The sequence below is a fragment of the Ipomoea triloba genome, chromosome 13, assembly GCF_003576645.1.
Source record: "Ipomoea triloba cultivar NCNSP0323 chromosome 13, ASM357664v1".
Classification (NCBI taxonomy): Eukaryota; Viridiplantae; Streptophyta; class Magnoliopsida; order Solanales; family Convolvulaceae; genus Ipomoea; species Ipomoea triloba.
In genome coordinates this window covers 27,354,896-27,377,114 of record NC_044928.1, presented here as the reverse complement: position 1 = coordinate 27,377,114, position 22,219 = coordinate 27,354,896, and the positions used below count along the sequence as shown (strand labels likewise).

General features: G+C 32.7%; 1 protein-coding gene across 6 annotated transcripts; it reads right to left on the bottom strand.

Moving 5' to 3' along the window:
• Positions 1 to 11,346: 11,346 nt before the first annotated feature.
• On the bottom strand, positions 11,347 to 15,034 carry LOC116002101 (squamosa promoter-binding-like protein 13A). 6 transcript variants are annotated; one of them, XM_031242122.1, is made up of 4 exons: positions 14,319 to 15,034; positions 12,745 to 13,327; positions 12,427 to 12,563; positions 11,347 to 12,364 (listed from the first exon to the last, which is right to left on the bottom strand). In XM_031242122.1, the coding sequence occupies exons 2-4, from the start codon at positions 12,957 to 12,959 to the stop codon at positions 11,688 to 11,690; spliced, it is 1,029 nt and encodes a 342-aa protein (XP_031097982.1). In that variant the 5' UTR covers positions 12,960 to 13,327; positions 14,319 to 15,034; the 3' UTR covers positions 11,347 to 11,687. The 6 variants fall into 6 exon arrangements, with proteins under 6 accessions (XP_031097982.1, XP_031097985.1, XP_031097986.1 ...); XM_031242125.1 differs by having other exon boundaries at positions 12,745 to 13,220; XM_031242126.1 differs by having other exon boundaries at positions 12,745 to 13,050.
• Positions 15,035 to 22,219: the final 7,185 nt, after the last annotated feature.

The window sequence follows — 22,219 nt, the reverse complement described above, 5'->3', positions numbered from 1 at the left end:
GTACTCATCATATGATATAAAAATGACAAAAAGGTCAAATAGACCCATGTACTAACACTGATTGTTCATCCAACATCATGAACTAAAATATGGTCCATCTAAGTCATTATACTCCTAATTATTTTTTATGTAGCATTTTTAGCCCATTTCTAACAAGTAACCCATCTAATTTGTTGACATGGAAAAATAAAATAATAAAAAATGATGACATGTTATTTATATGAATGTTTTAGATGATTTTACCCTATTTCATTAATGAAGAAAATGATTTCTTGCAATGAAATAGGGTTGAAATCAAAGTTGTTATATAATTTTTTAATTGCAGTGTACTGCACGACTGTGTATGTATAGTGGGATATTCAAAGTTGTTCGGCAATGAAATTCTATATATGAAAATCAATATATTAAAATTAAATATAATAACTTAACATATTATATTGGGTAAATTTTATTATTTTTTTTAAAATAATTAATTTTTATATATCAATTTTCATGGAATCTCATTGTCGAACGACACTGAATACCCCCGCTATACATATACAGTACACTCCGCTATACATACACAGTACACTGTAGTTGAAACTTTATATAGCAACTTTGATTTCTGCCCTATTTCTTTCCAAGAAATCATCCAAAAATACAATATATTAAGTTATTCAATTATCCAAAAATTCAAAAATATTAATTTATTTTTAAAATAAAATAAAAGTTACCCAATACAATATATATTAAGTTATTATAAAAATAATTTAATTTTCATATATCGATTTCCATGAAATCTCATTGCCGAACGATAGTGAATACCGCGCTATACATACACTCATGTAGTTAAAACTTTATATAACAATTTTGATTTCTACCCTATTTCATTGCAAGAAATTATTTTTTTCATTAATGAAATATGGTAGAAATCATCCAAAACATCCATATAAATAACATGTCATCATTTTTTCTAATTTTATTTTTCCATGTTATCAAATTAGATGGGTTACTTGTTAGAAATAGGCTAAAAATGCTAGATGAAAAATAATTAGGAGTATAATGACCTAGATGGACCATATTTTAGTTCATGGTGCTAGATGAACAATCAATGATACTACATGGGCCTATTTCACCCTTTTCCTATAAAAATTCAAAATTTTAGCTTCAATTCCACATGCAGTTACTGTGCATTTATGAAAAAGGAAATAAAAGTAATGGTATAAAACTGTGTGGTGGGTGGGGCTGGCAAAATTTCGTGGAAAATTATATTGGATGAGAGAGAGAGAGAGAGAGAGAGAGAGAGGGGATATTAATGATGACTGCGTTGGCATTGGGTTATGGGAAGAAATTGTTGTCAAATTTTTAACCTTAAAAGAAGCGAACACCATCAACTTCAACTTTTACAAGTCTTAGACGTTTTTCCATTTAAGGAAACTCACTTCTCAACTCTCTAATCTCTCACTGCCTGTCTTATCATACGTTTTCCAATGCCCACCATTGTTGTATTATATTGCTCAGTGAGTCAGTGAGTGAGTGAGTCTGCGAGTTCGGCTAAAACCCAATCCTAATTCACTCCCTGCTCATCATTCAATGTTTTTGTACTACACTTAATTTGTTATATATATATATGATCAAATGAAACTACTTATTCTCGTGAGTCCGTGAGACCCTTTTTGAATGCACACAAACTAGATTGTGTTCATTCATGAAGGGTCTTACGGGAAGAGATAGTCGCGCACACTGAAACATTAGCCTATGCACACACAAAACATTCAATGTCTATATCATTATGAGTCTAATTAGATTCAAATAGTTCAAAAAGTGACTCTTGTTTGAGAAGAAACTTGACCCGGAGCTCTTAAATATCACTCACCATTTTGACCGATAAAATGAGACAAATCGAGTAATACTTTTATAATTGCTATGAAATTTTAATCTATTAATCGACACCGATGTCAATAATTTTACTCGGAACACGTTTGCAGATTCATCTCTCTTGCTAAACTCTCTCTTGGTGGATTCACCATTTGCATAGTTACTATTTGAGCTGGACAGTGCTTACTTGGTTAAAATTAAGACCGGATTAGACTAGGCTAAACAGTAAAAAGAAAAAAAAATCTTGACCCAACCTACCCACAATCCAAAAGAATGATGTTTTGTTGTTAATTCATTTATAGCATGTTTAGTTCACGGAATAAATTTTGAGGCAATAGAAATGCAATTCCATAAGGAATGAAATAGGTAAGGAATATAATAGAATAAGAATTGTATTCTATTATATTAATATACAAGTTTTAAAAATATTTATTTACATTTTTTTGTTATATAGTTATTGTTAACCGTTATTACTAATTAACTATATAAATTTCAATTTATAAATTTATTTTAATATAAATAAAATGTAATATGAGTACATGGACACAAAGTTTAAACTCTTAAAAATAATTATTACTGTTATTATTAAAATAATTAATATTTTATAAGAATTTTTTTATAATAAATCATATTTCTATTCAATATTTAGAAAATGAACCAAATAGAAAAACATATAATCATATATAGTTTATTTTTCGTAGAATAAGTTATTTTAAAAAAATTATTTTTAAAAAAAATTTAAAAAAATGATTTTTAGATTTCCAAACCCACATTTAGTCATCATTATATCAATTATCTCCTACAAAACATGAAATTGTTACGAAATAAAAGTTGATAGTTAAATATGGTGTTTAGATTTTTTTTTTTTTTTTTTTTTGTCAAGTGTATGATGATTATTGAAGTTTAATATCGAATAATGGTATTTTTTATGTTCAATATTTTGGTATGTGTACTTTAAGTAGTGATGATATATTAATAGAAAATTTGTTGTTAACTCTGTTGGTATATTCCTTATTGTTCCAATCATAAAGAAAGTGGTCCGTCAACTCTACTCGAATCCCAGTAGAAATATGAATTGGAAGAAGATCAAGGATAATGGAAAGTGTATATTGGATCCATTGTGCACGCTCCTAATAAAGTTGGGATCACCTAAGTATTTAAAAAAAGATTTTATATATATCATGTTACTCTTTATTATTTTTCATGATCTTTATATTTATATACATCGAGAGCGATTCGCTAACTCATTACAATTTATAATGCAGATAATAATTGGTAATTTTTTATTAATCAGATTGTTAATTAATAAGTTAAATGTTTATATATCTTATAATAATTTCAAAGTCAGATTTATCCCTTTCGTATAGTAGTACCATATTAAATACTCCGTATAATATTACACTCCAACCACCGTTTTGTTATGCGGTCAATATTTATAATCAAAGGATAGCTTAAAGGAACTCATTACTATCATTACCACAAATAGAAGGCTGTTAGGTAAGATGAGAAATGGTATTATCCTTATTTTCCAAGACCTCCTCCCACCTTTAGTATAAAATTTAGCTGTTACCCATATTCCCATACTCGAGTGCCCTACATTATTAAAGGATTGTGCCCAATTTCAAAAGACTCCATTTCTCTTGTCCAAAGCTAAAATCATGGAGAAGTAATATAATTTGTAAAATGTGTATGTCCAAATCGTCTACAGGTTACATTGTTGCTTACAGCATGGTCAATTTCATACATCTTCTTGATAGGAATTCAGGGATTCCACTTTTTCCTATTTAGGAGTCGTGTTTGGTGGAGGAAGTAAATCATATGATGCATGCATGTGTTTCAATGGCTTACATGTTACACTGGTGCCCGCATTATAATTGATCAATTCCATACCTTGATAGATATTGAACTCTACATCCAACTGCAATTGCCATCAAAATAGAGCTATTAACATTTTTTGAATTAACCAGTTCGTCAAGATCAAGTTAAGGGTGTAGTAGTCAACGCCACGTTTTGATGGTAGAATGTTGGGCTCAGTCCACCAAGCCACCAACAATCTCAACGAGACCAATATCAATTGTCAAGATCAGACTCTTATAACTACACCAAAAGCTATATATATAGTAGCTAATAAGGAATATTTCTCGGTTTTGAACTCCCCTATACGTCCATGCTACCGTTGTTGTTGTTGGGTCGGGGTCAAGCAGTTCGGGTCAAAGTCAAAGTCAACAAGTCCGCATTTGAGCTTGTATAAGGGCACTTGACCCTTTGATTGGGGGGCCTTCTCTTCTTCTCTCTAGGACACCCAAGAGGCTTTTTCTCCTTTCTCTGAAGTCTCTCTCTCATTACAAGAAGGAAGGAGATTTTCTTCTCTTAAGGAGGAGGAGATAATATGAATGAAAGGGCTATTGACAGCCATTTTTTCCACATCATCATGCATTCTTCATACAATTATATTGCTATACATACTCTACGCACGCAATATACATTGAGGGAATTTACTACATCTGAATCCGCAATTTTATTTCCTTATACTTGCATAGCAGTCAACATCACGTTTCAATGACATGATGTTGAATTTGACTCTCCAAACCACTGCCTAACCCAATCAATTGAGATATATAGTCGGGGCAAGTGCCCTAAGTTATTGAGTGGATCCGGAACATGTGAGACTATCATCAACTCCTTTGGATGAACCAAACTTTGTGAGGAATTACAAAAGTAGAATCAACCAATTTCATTTTTTGCAAATATGCCACTCACCATACCCCAGATACAGCATAATCTAGGCTAATTGAGACTTGGGACTTGATTAATTTGGGAAAACAGGCATGGCAAGGGAAGGCATGATTGTAAAAACACAACCAGAACCACCCACACATATATATTGGCATATAATCCTAATTGGTGAATGAAATGAGATAATGTGTGTGTTTGATGGGAGTGGGGCAGTGGGGTTATACCCTGCAGTTTAAGTAGGTTGCAAAAGGACATGTTTCTTAATCCAGGGATCTTTTAAGGTTAAACATCATGGTCCCAATAAGAAAGACATCATTAAACAACAAACTAATAACCCACCAATAAATAATTTGATCTATCTATCTACCCATATATGCAATGCAGGCCAGGCATGAGGAATGTTATTGGAAGGTCACTGTTTGAGTTCATGTGATAACTGCAAGTCTGCAACATGAATAAGGACCCCTTGGAGGAGCAGCTGGAATGGAAAGTGACCTGAATTGAAGAAGGCAGACCACATGTTACATCGGATGGGGAGAGCTGAGGTTTGAGGTTTTGTCATCTTTTGCCCCTGTGGAGCCCACTATGGATGAATTTTTACTGCCTCCTATAATTTTGTATTCACAGTTTTAACCATTCTTCTATGGATCTTATGTAAAATGGAGCAGAAATAGTAAGCAGTCCCCCCTTTGATGCAATTGGAGTTGAATTTCTACTATGGGTTTCGGATATCTGAAAACTCCATTCCATTTGCACTTTCTGTGTGGGGAAGGTTTTATTGATTAGTCCTTGTAGATGTTAATTTTATGGAAGGTAATTATGCTTCTACTGTGTGATGTCATAAGTTATACCCAAAAAGATAGAGGAATTTGAATATTATTTAGAAAAATACTACTTGGACTCCCAAGTTCTACTCTCTACTTTTACTCCTTCATACAAAAGTTTGATGTTGACACTTTTTCTGGGACCCACAAGGTGAAGATAACCTATCATTATCTTGTGAGCATGGAGTAAAAGTGTAAGGGAGTAGAAAATGAAAATCCATGTAGTAGAACTCTATTATTTATCCATGAGTTCTATTAAATTAAAGTCAGATTCAAAATTAAGATGCCCAGAGTTGGCTGGGCAGTGAACTTAGTAATCACAAGATTTCAAGATCAACTCCTTGAGATAGTTGTTTATTGACGTTTTTAGCTTGAGTTGGTTAGCTATTGCAACCTAAGTTGGTTTACCTATTTGTTGTCCTTTGCCAATTATGATCATATATAAACTGAGCTTCATTCAAAACACACATTCAATTAGCAGTTGCAAGCTTTATCATAAATCAACAGTTAGATTCAAAAAGTTGATGGGTGAAAAGTGCCAATAGTATTATTGATGGAAGAAAATTGTCATTTTTTCTTGATATTATTGACACGAGGTGTCGTCATATATTCATTTTCAAACTTTATTGGATTATATTTTGAATATTATTAACAAGATGTCAAAAAGTAGTTCACAAATTTTACTTTACTAGTTATCGTAAGATATAAAGTTTGAATCGTACCAATGAAAAAAAGAAGAAGAAGAATGTATTGATTTGACTTTGTTGTAGTAATTAATATAAAAGCATTTAAGAGTGAGTAGATGAATTAAAGAGTCTACTGGCCTCTCGGATAGTAACAACTAACAAGATGTAATTTGATAACTTCGTTTTCACATGAAGGGACCATCTATCATAAGTACTTAAACTTCACTGGAATTGATAGTTACAGGATAGACTTTATAGTATGTTGATATTATTAAGCAAAATGGGATTCATTTTTATTTTTTTTTAATGAACCAAAAGAAAATTAATATAGTAGAAAGTTTTAAGGGTAAAAGGAGATGAAATTATTTGTGTGTGAACTAAAAAAAATAGTTCAATTTCTAAAATTAATTTTATTGGTTACTAGAAATACATATGTGTCACCTTAATGTGGTAACAAGGAGAAAATTGAGAAAAAAAAAATTACAATTGCACACTGAAGGGACAAAATAAGAATTTAAATAATACCCGTTTAGTAGATAAGAATAAAACTATTAAGAATCACAATTCTAATATTTGGTATATGATGAGCACAAATGATGAGTGTAAAAAGGGTGTAATGTCGTTCCGCTGAGGATTGGGTTCTGGCACGAAATTGTGTGAATTACCAGGCATTAAAGTATGTGAATTAATAGAATCCAAGCAACAAAGACTGAATGGTGTAAAAGAAAGCAATTGATTAAGGTGTAAAGTGTATGATAAAAGTATGGCCAGATTAGGAGGATTGTAACCTTGATGTTCTAAACTCAGAATTAGGGAAGGAATAATTAACCAAGGGATTTATGGACAATGCACAAAAGAATTCAACTCAGCTACTTTCGTAATCAATAAGTGAATTAGGCTGCAATTGCCCCACTGCCGTGATGCATCAATTATAACCTTAAGCTCCTAAGCATTGTAAGCCCCCAAAATTACCTCTACTTTCATAGCAGGAAAATTAGGTTGAAATTGGTAAGCCTCGAGGTCTCCATCCAACTTTCGTTGTAATGAATCCCTCTCCCAGACTAGCAATTAATTGTGGCCATCAACCAATAATAAGTAGAAAGAAATCCCCAACTCAACATAAATCCTAGGTAAAAGATTCAATCCCTTTATGCAATTATCATAAATTGAATATCAAGATTAACAATGGATCCCTAATCCAAACCCATAAATGAATTACTCCCGCATGATGGAAGTAACCACAACAAAGCAAGAATAAATAAACATAAACATTGCAAGAATTAAAAGGGAAGAGAAACTTAACTGATAAAGAACAAATTCAACTTCAATCCAAGATTACAAGCTTGAAATTAAATATTCTAGATGAAACTAATCTAAACTATGCTAGGAAAATATAAACTAAAAGTTAGGGTTCAGAATTCTGTAAGGGGAACTCCTTCAATTGTAGAGAATATGTATAATATATAGGAGGTAGATGGGTCTTGGCCCATTAGGCAGCTTCCAATTTTTTTCCAACTTGTATTCTTCCTTGTAATTCCCTTTTCTTCCAGAACTTGTCCAAAATGTTCCAATATTCTTCCTTTGTTGTTCCTTGTAGATAATTCAGCACTTGGACAATATAACACACAAACAATTCCCAATTTCACTAAGATACAGAAAATAACCTTCAAAACAACTAGAATAAGGGGTGAATAATTGTACAAAATAGCAGATATCAGTATACACAAAATTAGAAGGGGAATAAGTAGTATAAATACTAAAATGTCCTTGATCCAACCACTCTTTAACTTAGAAAGGGAAGGATATTGCAATTTCATGCCAACGAATAGTGCTGCTCACATGCTAGCTAGAGAGACTCTTTCTTTGTTTGATTATAGGGGCTGGATTGATCATCCCCTTCCTTCCTTTGTAATGTTTTGTGTTCAGACCTTAGTTGGATGTATACTTCATTTTATTTTCAACAAACAAAAAAAAATTAGAGAAAGAGAAATGGAAGGATATTTTTGTCTAATCACTCCAACTTTTTCCCCACAATTCATGGAACTGGAAATCTGGTGAAGCCATGGGATTTGTAATTCCATGAAATAAATGAATTGAAATTTTAGCAAGAACTTTCAGTGTCAGAGATATATACATTTCAGTAGCTATCACTAACATCTTTAATCTACTTTTAAATTTTAATAATTATTAAAATTCTGTTTTTTATGAAGTAAAATTTTGTATATTGGACCAGGGTCCACTGTAGACCCTGATTCACGATATAAATTGTTAATTGTGTATGAGTCCATAGAATAATTTGTGGTGCCATGGTCCATGATATAATTAATTATTGTACAATAGAAGAGATTAGCCCAATAGACCAAATTTCCTAATAGGCAAATTCAAAAGGAAGCCCATCTGAAATTGGGCCTGTGTACTATCCCAAATTGACCTCCAATTTCTTCTCATTTAAAAATTAAAATATAGGATGATCCAAGATCTTGCTATGAAGCAGAAAATGTCATATACCAAAACATACACAACTGCACGTAGTATAGTGTGGCATATTACATGAAGTATTTTTCCGAAAATTTAACATTAAATTTATAAAAGAAAAACATTAAACATGTATTTAAAGTGAAATTAATTGGACTACAAAGGTGTTGATTCAAATAGAGGAATTTCAATCTTTTAAACATGAGCCAAGAGTATGTAATATGCAAAAGAATTTTTTTATATTATTAAATAATATACATTCAATATACAAATAATGTATTTTTAATATATTTAAAATATATATTGCATTCATGATCTACACAGCTATGTGTACTCTGGTCCACCGCACAATAATTTGCCTATCTCTATCGATTATCATTAGTCTGACGCATGCATTACGTAAGAGCACAAAGCTATGAACTGCTCCACCAAACAAATAGACAATCCTACTTTATCATTCACTATTAAGGGGTCAACATGTGCTACAAAAAGTTTTAAATTTATTAACAAAAAAAAAATTAAAGATAAATCAACAAAATTTATAAATATTTAATTCATAGGTATTTTAGTATTGTCCTGTAATTGATCAATTCTCTAATCATTAAAGATCAACGCAAAAAAAAGTTATCAAGACCCAAATTTGAGGTCCAGAAGAAGAAGACTTGCACCATTTTATCTGTGCCTTATCCCTCGAATATTAATCAATTTTGTTAAGAATTAATTAAATAGAAGTATGACATGTAGTGTTAAATTTTTATTTTTTTTTGAATACTACTAACTCACTCTATTACAATGCAGTATCTGTTCATAACTAATTTCCAACCTATTGAAGCACAAAAGTCAGTATTGACTCCACTTAGGCTCAAACCCACCACCTCCCGTTAAAGGGAAGGGTTTGATGCCACTGAACCACAAGGTCATTGGCTGTAGTGTAAAAAATTAATTTTAAGACAAGTGATTTTGTTCTCCTAATCATAATAACCCTTGGAAGCATGTGACAAATAGGAAGGTTGGGACATAAATATAATTTATGGTAAATGTATTACCACTCAGAGTAGTTTATGAGAAAGAATTCAAACCTTTTGGGTGACTTGTGCTCCTTTAATGATAAACAAGTAATTATAATAACCCTAAATAATTAAAAATTAAAAACTATCTCTTTCTCATCCTTTTGCTTTTATATTGTGATTTTTAAGTATCTGATAGTGTTTTCGAGTTCAGATTAAACAAAGTCAGATTATTATTTCTCACACGTAAAACTCTTTAGTCCATGTTTCAAGACTAGTCAAATGGAGCCCACAAACGAGTGCATGGTGCTATAAAGACACTGTGTTTTATAGATGTATCAAAGACCTGAACTCTCACTAGTCCAACAACATTCCAAGTTCATCGATGGATTAACTTGCTCGAAACCTATTCAGAAATATTCTTTCTATACTTAGTACTTTATTCACGGAATATAAACTCAAAATCTTTCTTCCATTTGAATCAAGTGTAGTTGATATATCTTATTGACAATAGATTAGTTTTAAATGCGAAGAATATTGGGGGCGGGGGATGCCATTTTTTTTAGTATTATTGACTCTGTTACATATAGTATCTGTCCATATATACTTTCTCAATCTACTGAAGCCCAATGAGTCAATATCGCTCCCACTAAGGCGGGACTCATGACCTCCTATTTGAGAGAATCATTTCATGTCGTTTGACCATAAAGTCTTAGGCGGGGATGCCATTTTATTATATTTCTCTTTAAGAATCATGAAATGCTAATAATAAAAAAAAGAGAAATGAGAGTGGTCCACTCCAGCCACTGCTTTTGACCATGGCTTGTAATCACATAATAATAATCAAAATAAAGCAGAGCATAGAATCTCAGATGACAATTTTGCATGAAGCTAGTGATAACAACCCAAGAAAACCTACCCTTTTGTGGTCCTGAAATGAGATTGACTTGCACATCTTCAAAAACAAAGTTGTTCTCTTTTTTATTTTTTAAAAATATATGTTGTACTTCTTCCAATTTTAATAAACCCTATGCTACATTCTTGGAATAATCAAACCAAACAAAGTTGCATTTCACCAATCCTAAACCCTAGGAGACAGAGAGGGATGGAGGGAGGCAATTCTCATTGCTTTAGTAGGCTATGTTCATGTTGAATATAGCGATGTTTGAATTGGGGTTTTCATGAAATAATTTTCGACTATATTGATTTTACTATTTTGGTTTTTAACTTTAATTTTGTCAAATAAAAATCTTCAACTATAAAATCCGTACATAGTTTAGTCATTACGTTAAACAATCATTAAAAAAATAAAAAAAAAATTAAGGCATAGAATTAATTTCCATTCTTGGGTGGCAACCTTCAAGAACTTTCAAAATATTCACCTTTTTTCAGTTTAACCAGGGGTCTAGAGTTCGAATCCTGAAAATACAGTTATCTTAAAACTTATGAAGAAGCTAAGCACTTTGATACCCTTAAGGTCCTACCTAGCGTGATAAGTCTCAAACCTCTCAGTGTGTGATTGACTGGTTGTTAGTCAACTAACTGAGGAAACCTTGGGGTCAGATTTACTACGAAGGAGGATTTGTCTCCTTTGTTTAGATCTAGACAGACGATAGAGATGAATCCTCCTTTAGTTATGGTTGTCATGTCATTTTTTTAAAGTAATATTTCGAAAGTTAGAGAAAAGGGGGGAAGCATATGTAAATTAAAAGTGAAGAACCAAAACGATAAGATCACTAGATCAGTATAGTCGAGAAACCATTTCAAGAATTAACTCAATGATGTTGATATTTCAATTTAGCTGTCATAATAAGCCAATTCTAATCTGCTGCATAATCTGTTATTGTAATGAAAAACTAAACACTGTTGCATATATAGCAATATGAACACACAAGACAGAAAAGCTGAGATTGCAGCAGAAAGCTAATTAAGGCCAGAAATGTTGATCATCTGAAAGGAAGGCATTTGATTGCAAGGAGCCAAAGAGATATTCTGTAACATCATGCCCCCTTTGTTTGAGGGGTGACAAAGAATCCAATACCAAACACCCAAAAAAAAAAGGTTTATTAGATAACAGTAGGCCACCCTCAAGATTTGCAAACCTAGTCTTGCTCCCAGATGAATGTGTGTGTCTGGTGAGGTCCACCTGAGGACGAAACATCAGTTGTCGGGGCGTTTTGGATCACGTTGTGGAATTGGAGGCGGGCGGTGTTCTTGATGGCGTGGCAGTCTGCAGCAGCAGCAGAAACGCCTGCAGGCTTGGTCTCGATTTCGTGGGCGAAAGGGTAGTGGCTGATGAGGCCCCCGTAGTGCAGGGGGTGGGGGATAACCTCGGGCTGCACCACGTGGCTCAGGCCGATCTCCCTATTTACAGACGACGACGACGCTGATGACAGAAGAGAGAGAGCACGATCAGAGTCCACGATTCGGGACGACAATCCAGCAGCAGCAAACAACTTCTGGCTGCTGTTTCCCCGCGCTGAATTGTGATCAACGAGCGGTTGTTGTTGTTGTTGTTGTTGGGAGATCGAGGACGCCTCGCTGCTGCCTTGCATGAACTGAAACTGGTTCATCACCCCTTTAAATTGGGCACAAGAATCTGGGAATGAGTTTTGGGTATCAATAATGTAGTTTAAGTGGGATTGGGATTGGTTATTGCTGTACAGAACCACATCATTCTCAGGTTTGGAAAACCCTGGCCAGGTAGAGCTAACACTGGAAGTTGGAAATATTTGTGAACTACTAAATGACAGAAGTTTAGCACCTGCAATTACAGTGCCTAATAAACCATCAAACATCAGATTACCAGGACAGACCAAAATGTTCCAACTAAAATCTAACCTTGTTGACCCGAAAACAGCATTCCTGAACTTTTCGAAAGACTCTCGGGCTGAGGCTTCCTTCGACGCCTGTTATGCCCATCCAGCCGTTTCCTGCAGCTTCGTTTTACCTCATCAAACTCCGCCAAAGAATGGAACCTGCAAAACCACCATCAAGACTTCAGTTTCATTTCATAACAACGATCAAATAGCCTCAGTGGAGGCAGCTGTTAGACTCTTTGTGCTTCAGTAGGTTGAGAAAGTAGCTACGAACAGATACTACATTGTAACAGAGTCAGTAGTACTCAAAAAAAAAAAAAAAAAAGCATCAGATCATCACCTGCTGCACTGTTGGCAGAATCTTTGCTCTCGACCCCCAATCGTGACCTTTGGGGTCTTCGAGTGGAGCTCGCAAACTTTATGCCTGCGGTGATACTCTCTGCACCGGCTCAGGTCAGCGTTACACCCATCAACCAAGCAATGAGCTACCTGCCCGACACTGCCTGGCGCCTTGGCCCTCTTCGATGATCCAGACAAAGATGACGACGATTCCATCACAGAAACACAAAAAACGTCTTCACACTAAAGCCTTCCAAGTTCCAAATCCTATAGGTTTGGCCCTTTTCTTTACCTGCTCACTCTGCCTCTACTAAGTCAAACAAGTCTATATGAGAACACCAAGAAATTGCAAGCCAATTTCCAAAACAGTAGTCGACAGAGACAACTCGGGGTTCTATTTCCCTTCAAACAAATTCTTTTCATATTGCAGACAAGTCCTCTCTCAATCACATTCTTGATTTACTCATCAACCTAATGCTAATAATACCAAATCAAAAGGCAGGGCTTAGGAGGATTTGGATAAGCAGACATAAAACTTCTATTCTAATGATTCACAATCTTCCACCTTTGTCCTTCACTTTGAACTATAAGACAACAAACAACATATGTATGTATATCAGTATATATAGCCCAAACAATATGATTATACCAGCCAAGATGACAAATGCTTTAAGATATTAAGTCATGGGAGTCAAAAGCATTAATAAATCCTTCAATTTGGATTGAGAGCAAAGTGAATATTAATTGAATTAGCTCTAAAATTAGCTACCTCAGAATGAAAGCTGACAAGAGTTTTAATTTTATATTTCAGGCTTATTTAAGAAACTCGAGAGTGTCGGTAGGAGATCACAGTCTGAACATATCAGCCATTTAAAGCAAGCTATCTACCTGCCTGGAAGCAAGAAATGCTATGTACTTTGAAAGAAATTTGAAAAGTTCATCACACAAGAAGAAATATTCAGCTAAATAATACAATCAACCACAACAAATTGCATAACTCACTGGGCATAATTTCAAGTTAGGCCATGCCAGTCAAGATGAAATGCTTATTCAGATGGGGGAGGGGGGGGAGGGGGGGGGGGCATAAAGTTGATCTAATTGAAATTTCAGTTCAGGAAAAGTTTTCTGCTAATTGATACAGAAAGATGAAATTATTGAAAACCCATATCTGCAAAGAGGAAGCAGAGCTAAGGAAAGGAACAGTTATCTACCAAGAAAGAACTTTGGAAAAAGGGAAAAAAAAAAAAAACAGAAAAGAGAATAATTTGCAAGCTTTGAAACCCCACTTTGTCTGATTATCAAAAGAGAGGAAGCTCAAAGCACTAAGTCTTGCAAGTCACAGTTCTTACCACAAAACAAAAAAGAAAGCAAACAAGAAAAAAAGAAAGGTCATGACTTCCTTTTGTGTACACTTAACTTGATTGTTATAACAGTAGTAAAACAAAAATACCCATTATTATCACAAAAGGTTGGAAAAGTTCTTGTACAAGTGGGGGAGAAAATGAAAACAAAACAGCACCAGAGAAAAGGCAAAGAAATCCATTAGAGAGCATGGGCAGTGAATAATGAATATACCTCAGAAATGAAGCAGGGATTAGCCAATAGCCCACAACAGCTAATTAGGTTCTTGCAAAACAGTACATCAGTGAAATAGCAGTGGAGGCCACCAATAATGCACCAAGATATACTAAAGATAAAGCCTTTGAGCAAGCAAGGAGGAGGGGAAACAAGCAAACAAGATGCCCACATGCATCCACAATCAAAAGCAGCAGATATTTGAGCTCTAGAGAAGTAAATGAGGGGAGGCTTTTACAACTTACAAACAAGCAAAAGGAGCAGAAGACTGACTTGGTCTTCTCAGCCATTCATTCTCTGACAAAGACTCCATCATGGATCAATAAGTGGCAACTGGCAAAAGCTAGATGGTTGTAGCAATAGTGTATTCTGAGTGTGTTGTGAGAGTGGGGTCAGGGCTAGGGTGCTAGTTTGGAAAAAAGGCTACTACACTATTTTGGAGGTATATATGACCATTGTTTCACAGTAGTCTCTGAACTTTTACATGTTAAAAATAATTGGCAACTCTATTGGATAATATATATTCCTCAATCCTCAACATACATTTTATACACAATAGAGAGAGAGGGAGAAAGAGGGGTCCCCTACTCATAACTCACCTACATAGAGATGTGCAAGATTACATCTTTGTTTCAGCAAAAAAATAATAACAATAATTCAATTTGCAAATTGCAATCTAATCATTTTTTAGGGTGGGGTTGGGGACAAAAGAGGGGAGGGCAGATGGGCAAAGAAAGAAAGAAAGAAAGAAAGAAAGAAATGAGAGGTGGCATCTCCACTGTTTTCAGGCTAATTATAGGCTTGTACTACGCATGCTACAAGTGAAGTGATATAAAATCTGGGTAATTAAGAGGGGATTAGTATAATTGTTTAGGGTCAAAGAGAAAGAACAAAAGACCCACAAACGAGTGGCGGGGAAAGCGACAGGGTGTTAGTAGCTTTCCAACTTCTCCTTTTTCTCTTTTTTTTTTTTTTTCTTGGGCGATGGGGGAAGGGTGAGAAAGAGAGAGAACGTGCAGAGAGAAGTGTGGAAACGTCACAGTTTTGATGATGATGTATTTGTTCTCTTTCTGTAGCGATAATCTTGCCCACAAAGACGAAATTCTTTGGCTCGCACATCTACAATATTATTGAAAAAATTGTTAGGCGCTCATTGAAATATTTGTATTTTATTTTTTATTTTTTAAAAAATTTGTTGAAATTTTTTAATGGGAAAATGACACTTTTTCCCCCTGTGTTATGTGCATATAGCACTTTTTCCCCCTGTGTTATTAAAGTGGCATTTTTTTCCCCCTGAAATGTTAAATTGACATTTTTATCCTTAAGAATAATTATTTCATTTATTTTTCTTCTCCAACAAATTATTACTTATATGTATGGATAATTACGATTCGGTTCGAACCTAACCAAACACTATAACAATCATACCGAAATAGTATGGAAGGTTCTGGTTACGATTCAGAACCGAAAAAATAAAATTAAATAATTGTTGAACCGTGAACCGTGAACCGAAATTGAACCACAGTCATATATAGTGAAAATGATCAAATACTTATTTTGATAAATCAGTACGGTTCGGTTCCAATTTTCGATTTTGAACTGCCGATCAAAACTTATTTATTTATTTATTTTTATAATTTTATTTCTTATTTAAAAATAGTCTAAATTTAACAATTATTTTATTTTATTTTTTTCGGTTCTGAATCGTAACCGTAACCGTCTATATTATTTAAGTTCAATTGCTACAGTGCTCGATTAGGTTCGTATCGAACCATGATCTTCCATACATATTAGTAATAATTGGTTAGAGAATAAAAATAAATGAAGTAGTTATTTTTAAGGGCAAAAATATCAATTTAACATTACAGGGGAAAAAACTACCACTTTTAAAATAACTGAAGGGGGAAAACTGTCACTTTAATAACACAGGGGGAAAAAGTGCTATATGCACATAACATAGGGGGAAAAAGTGCCATTTTCCCTTTTTTAATTTTTTTGGGTGTAACCTAGGGTCTTCATCGTCGGATTGTAAAATATTTAATACTTTAATGGTTAATAGTCTTAATATTAAAATATTAAATATTAACCTAAAAAACATCTCGAGTTTAAACACTTTAATTATTTCGTTCAAAACGATGTTGTTTTGAGTTAAATAACCCAGTTAAAAAAATAATGGCTAATCGATGACTAGGCAGTCTAGTCAATGCCTAAGCCGCACTTATGTAGCCTAGTCGGCCGTCTAGCTGTCTAGCCACCTAGACTACCTATTATATTGATACACTAGGCACCAGGATAGCGCCTAGGCAGGATTTTCGACAACATTGCCAAGCATAATAGTGAATTAGTAAATTATGGTCGAAGAATCCGTGTTTGGTGCCCTACCCACTATATCGGGTATAATTTTTACATTGTGACTATCAAGATTCAATTATGTGTCTGGCTAATAATCTACCCGGGAAAACAAACTGAGTTGTCACCAAATATATATATATATATCTTAGCCCTGTAGCTGCTAATCTTACTGTAGAGTTGCATGCTTTCTTGACAAATTTTACAGGGAAGAAAGGGAAATGCTTTATTGGTTTCTTTGTGGGTCCCCTTTATATTCTCTGAGCTACCGTCCGTCCGGCAGCCACCCGCCGGTGAAATCAGCAACGCCACTTGTTCATATCAATCTGTTACATCTGGAAATTAATCCAATCAGAAGATTTTTGTCAAATGATTGACCTAATTTAAACATTATAAAAGTTTCAATTTCGAGAAGGCGATGAGTGATGACGGGTCGTCGTCCCCGCAGAACAAAACATAATAATAATAATAATAATAATAATAATAATGATGATGATGATGATGATGATGATGATGATGATGATGATGATGATGATGATGATGATGATGATGATGATGATGATGATGATGATATTATTATTATTATTATTATTATTATTATTATTATTATTATTATGTATTTAGCTACTATAAATTTTTTTTAAAAAAAAAGGTGTAATAGTATTTGTATTAAAATACAATTATGATTTTGTTTATAAAATAAAATCCTCTGTTTTTATTTATAATAATCAATATTCTTACTATTTAGTATTATAAATTTTTTCTTATAAATTATGTTAGTTCGGTTGGTATTACGCATTGGTTTGTGTTCGTGTAGTTGATTTATGCTAATAATTATATTATAATGTGTTGATATTTTATTATGACAAAAATGTTTATATATATGTGTGTGTGTGTAAAAAAAAACTCTTATAGTGTAGATCACACACACACACACACACACATATATATATATATAAAGTATTTTACATGCTATATAATATTAGTACTAGTAATTTATTGAGTAAATGGTGTTCCAATTACACATGGCATCTTATTGTGTAAATAATTGTTTGTTGTTGAATAAGGAAATAGTAAAATCAAATATAATTATAAGAATTTTGCATGAACTTGATGCATCAATTAGGTATCTTGATGCATCAGATTTGAAACTCAACACATCAAGTTAGGACAGAAGTTAAGCTTCTGAACGAAAAACTCATCAATATCTTTATTTCCTAAAATTTGACAAGTCAAAACTTCTATAACTTGTACCTTACGTCTCTATAAATAGATTATGCATGTCATCATATGTAAAGGAGGCTAAAGAAATGATGGGGAGATAATGAGACATCATCTTATTGCCTAATTCTTTCAATTGTGTGTGCATCACATTGATCATAGACATTTATAGTAGTGTTTGATTAGCTCGAAAGACAAAGATATTAGAAGATCTATCGGGTTTCTATGAATTCATTTATTTTTTTTTTCTACGTTGTTGTAACATTTGTCAATAATATGACAGTTCGCTTGATTTTTTTCTCTAAAAATGTAATAATATGTTTAAATTTTACCAATAATTACCGTAAAAGCTTAATTATCCAAATATGTAAATTCTTAAGCGTATACATGCATTTATATTAATATAATTAAAAATGTAACTTGTCATATATATATATATATATATATATATATATATATATATATATATATATATATATATATGTATGTATGTATATATAGTGTCATGGACTTCCAATTTCTTCCAAGTTACTTAGTGTCTTAATATATAATTTCTAAGTAACTTGGAAGAAATTGGAAGTCCATGACACTATATATATATATATATACATATATATATATATATATATATATATATATATATATATATATATGAAATGCCTTTTTTTAAGAGTCTTGTGATAAATAAATAAATTATTATTAATATTTATTACCTAATTAATTTATCACAACACTTTTAATTAAGAAAATTAGAATTAGATATGGGATTAAATTGTCAAAAAAAAAAAGATATGGGATTAAGATACTGAAGAAAAAATTATTTTAGATGAATATTAACGTTTTAGTTTTGTGTCTATGGATCAAAGTTAGTTTACATTAAATAGATTTCTCTTTTCAAATGATGATTAACAAATAAAAGTATATAAAATGAGATTATATGATTATATGAAGATCTTAAATTACCTTACATGTAACATTTTTTCCTTTCCGGAGGGATCTTAGGAGAGGTAAATCACATTCTCACATTCCTTTAGTCTTTTCAAGGGTACTTTAATTCTAAGTCGCGGTCATGTCTTGCATGTTCCCTGTATATATTTTACTCACATTTCGATTATCTCTTTCCGGTCAAGTATCTACGTTTAACATAAAAGATTTGATACAATTATACAAATAATATTGTAGGAGAAAGAATGAAGGGTTAGAAAACTTTGGGAGGTAGGTGAGGATCCGAAGGGATAATTTCCACAAGATGCAAGAAAAATGTGGCTTTGCATGTGCGTTCATAGTCAGAAAAAGAAGGGGAAAATGATATTCATAGAGAGGAATTTAATATATAGTTACAAAACCAATTAATTTCATCTAACACGTCATTTCGATCTCTCATTCCTCAAACACACCCAAACAACATCACCTACCTGTATATTTATCTTCAGATTTCAATGGACCACAAGTAATTTCTCTTATACCCCGTACTAGTAAAAAATTGTGGGTTATATGATTAAATAAATAATTAATGAGGAAAGCTTGAAGTTTATAGTGAAATTATAATTATTTTAATTTGTTAACTTTTGAAAAACTCTTTGTGCATCATATTTATAGTGAAAGAATACTTGAAAAGTTATTTTTTTCTTCTCCACATATGTGCTTATTATAAGCATTGTTATAAGATGATTTTTGAGACACTTTTTGGTTCATAATTTAATTCCCTCGTGGTTTCACTTTTTTTTTTTTAATCTCCATTCTTGTTTAATGTACATTTTGGTCCAGTGACACCAAGTTTCTCTCACATATGAGAAGTTGTGGGTTCGAGCCTTGCTTCAAAGGTTGAGAAAGTAGTTGAACAGATATTGGATTGTAATAGAGTCGGTACTATTAAAAAAAAAAAAGAAGGATTGTTATGAAACTGAATGTTTCATTTTGATTTAATTTTAATTTGACACCAACCCGATTTGAACCTAAACCAAAACCAGACTATAAATTCAACTATATATAAACTAAATCGTAAACTATGTTGTATTACAAGAAATCTTTTGTACATCAATCTCCATTCTTGGTCAATGAGTAACTACTTTCTTGTTCAATGCACATTTTAAATTAAAAATAATTACCTAGTCTCTTTTGTTTCTTTTTAGTACATAAACAAACACCCAAAAAGAAAAGGACAACTACAACCTTATCCTCTAGGTTTTATCCCTCGCTACATCTAGGTTGAATTCATCTCTTATATATCATATGAATGTTAATCTAACCGAATAATCTATAATCTCTAATAAATATCTATTATATGGAGTATTATTTTTTCAGTTGCTTTTAAATATAAAAAAGCTTATCAAGTGTCTTGTAATTTGATAGCATGATTGTTGATTTCCATGAGAATGGTTTCAGGTTTAAATATCGTTTTGCTCCATTATAATAAAAGATAAGATAATTATGACATCCAAAACCTACTCCACAAACCAAAGAACTAAAAAGAATATTAAAAAAAAAAAAAAAAAAAGATTCCTATTGTGAGACTGCCAACAAAACAGCCGACTCGAACCTATAATTATTGAAACAACCTATCATCCAAAGTTGCCATTTTTTTTTTTAACTCAAGTATCTCAATTTTGTAAGACTGTATTTTGGATCTATGAACTAACCCCAACACTCAGAAAGTAAAATTGGGTCAACCCTTTCTGAGTCCAGTACCCGAGGACAAAGAATCATAAAGAGGTAAATCAGTTTAAGTTGTTTATAATTGATCAGTTGAAACTATAAGATTTGAACTCATGACATTGTGGTTATAAGTTTGTATCCTTAGCTAACTTGACTGCGCAGTCAATCTTAATTCTAGGTTATACAAACTACCTATGTGTTGGACTGTTGGTAGCCAACCACCTGGCATGCATTTCAACAAAAAAGGTAGCCATTTAAGGCTTTAACCCCATCCCATCATCTTTAACTAACCTAGCTACCATGCGTGCTGTAAATGATGAAAAGCAGGCAGGAGAAGACACCAATAATTGTAGCCAAGATATGGGGTGTCTTCTCTGCAAAGCCCCCCCTCTCTCCCTGCCTTTTATCCACAAATTTGGACCTCAAACCAAAGTCACACACGAATCATTGATACCCCAAATACAGTACAATGAATGATTGACAATTGGAAAGCTCCCTAAAGCCGTATGTTATCATCCAACAGGGGCCGCCTAGCTAGCCAGCTGCTTTTAAATGGAAATAAAGAAGGTTGTTTGGTACGTTTCAATATTTCATTGAAGATTAAATAATGGGATTCGAATTCAAACTTTATCAATGCAATTGCAAAGTTTGAAGTTGACTTTTCTGTGTGTTCGTATAGTGTTGTGTGCTGATAAACTATGTCTGTTCGAAAATATTCAGGAGTCGTTTTCAAACGTTTGGATCATCGTCTTTTTAGACGCAACTATAGACCTTTGGAAAGGTGGCTAACCTTGTAACAATCATGGAGTGCAGAGGATATATACAAACAAGAATCATGCTTATGTTGTGACAAATATGGCATGAATCTCTTCAGCATGCTATGATGGTGTATCATTATCCTAGTTTATATGTACATACAATTATATAAATATTAAAAAAAATGTTTCGTAAACACAAATTTTAAATTACTTGTCAAATTCTTCAACACTCAACTACAAAGAATGAGCTTATATAACTTGTTTTTTGTTGAAGGACCCCTCTAAATTCAAATGATTGATCCTTAGTAGTGGAAAGGTTTTTTGTAATAGAGTTAGTAGTATTAAAAAAAAAAAAAAAAAAGTAGTGGAAGGGTTTTCAGACTTTTTATTTATAACCTTATTTTTCTAGGATGTTCCCATGATGTTTCTCTAGGATATTCCCATGATGTTTCCAAGAATCTTTTCAGGGTGTCTTCTCTAGAATTCTCTTGAGGGCTCCTATATATATAGTTGTAAAGAGTTTAAATATATATTTGAACTCTGATAATCATCTTTATTAAATTTTCAACCTCTATCATCAGCACCATTATAATTATACTATAGATCATAATCCACATTACAGTGTGAACCATTGATAAATAATCATCTTTAGTATACTAAAAATTCATTTTTAAAAAAATATATTTAAAAATAAACTTTAAGTACACTAAAAAATAAATCTTTAAAAAATAAACATTAAGTAATACTAAATATATCAGTGATACACCTTAAAAGATAAATCTTGATTCACAATATAATTATATTGCTAATAAACATGTGTCTCGTTGTATTGAGTGGCAACCGGAAAAAGCTTTTTTGACTGCCATTCGACACTTTAAAACTAGTATAGTCAGCAGAAATGTTGGCACTAGCTAGCAA

Excerpts from the sequence above, each read along its gene's own strand:
- LOC116002101 (XM_031242123.1), bottom strand. The coding sequence starts at position 12,959 with ATGGAATCGTCGTCATCTTTGTCTGGATCATCGAAGAGGGCCAAGGCG. Across the intron at positions 12,564-12,744 it reads TTCTGCCAACAGTGCAGCAG|GTTCCATTCTTTGGCGGAGT; the intron begins GTGATGATCTGA and ends GTGGTTTTGCAG. Across the intron at positions 12,365-12,426 it reads GCTGTTTTCGGGTCAACAAG|GCACTGTAATTGCAGGTGCT; the intron begins GTTAGATTTTAG and ends ATGGTTTATTAG.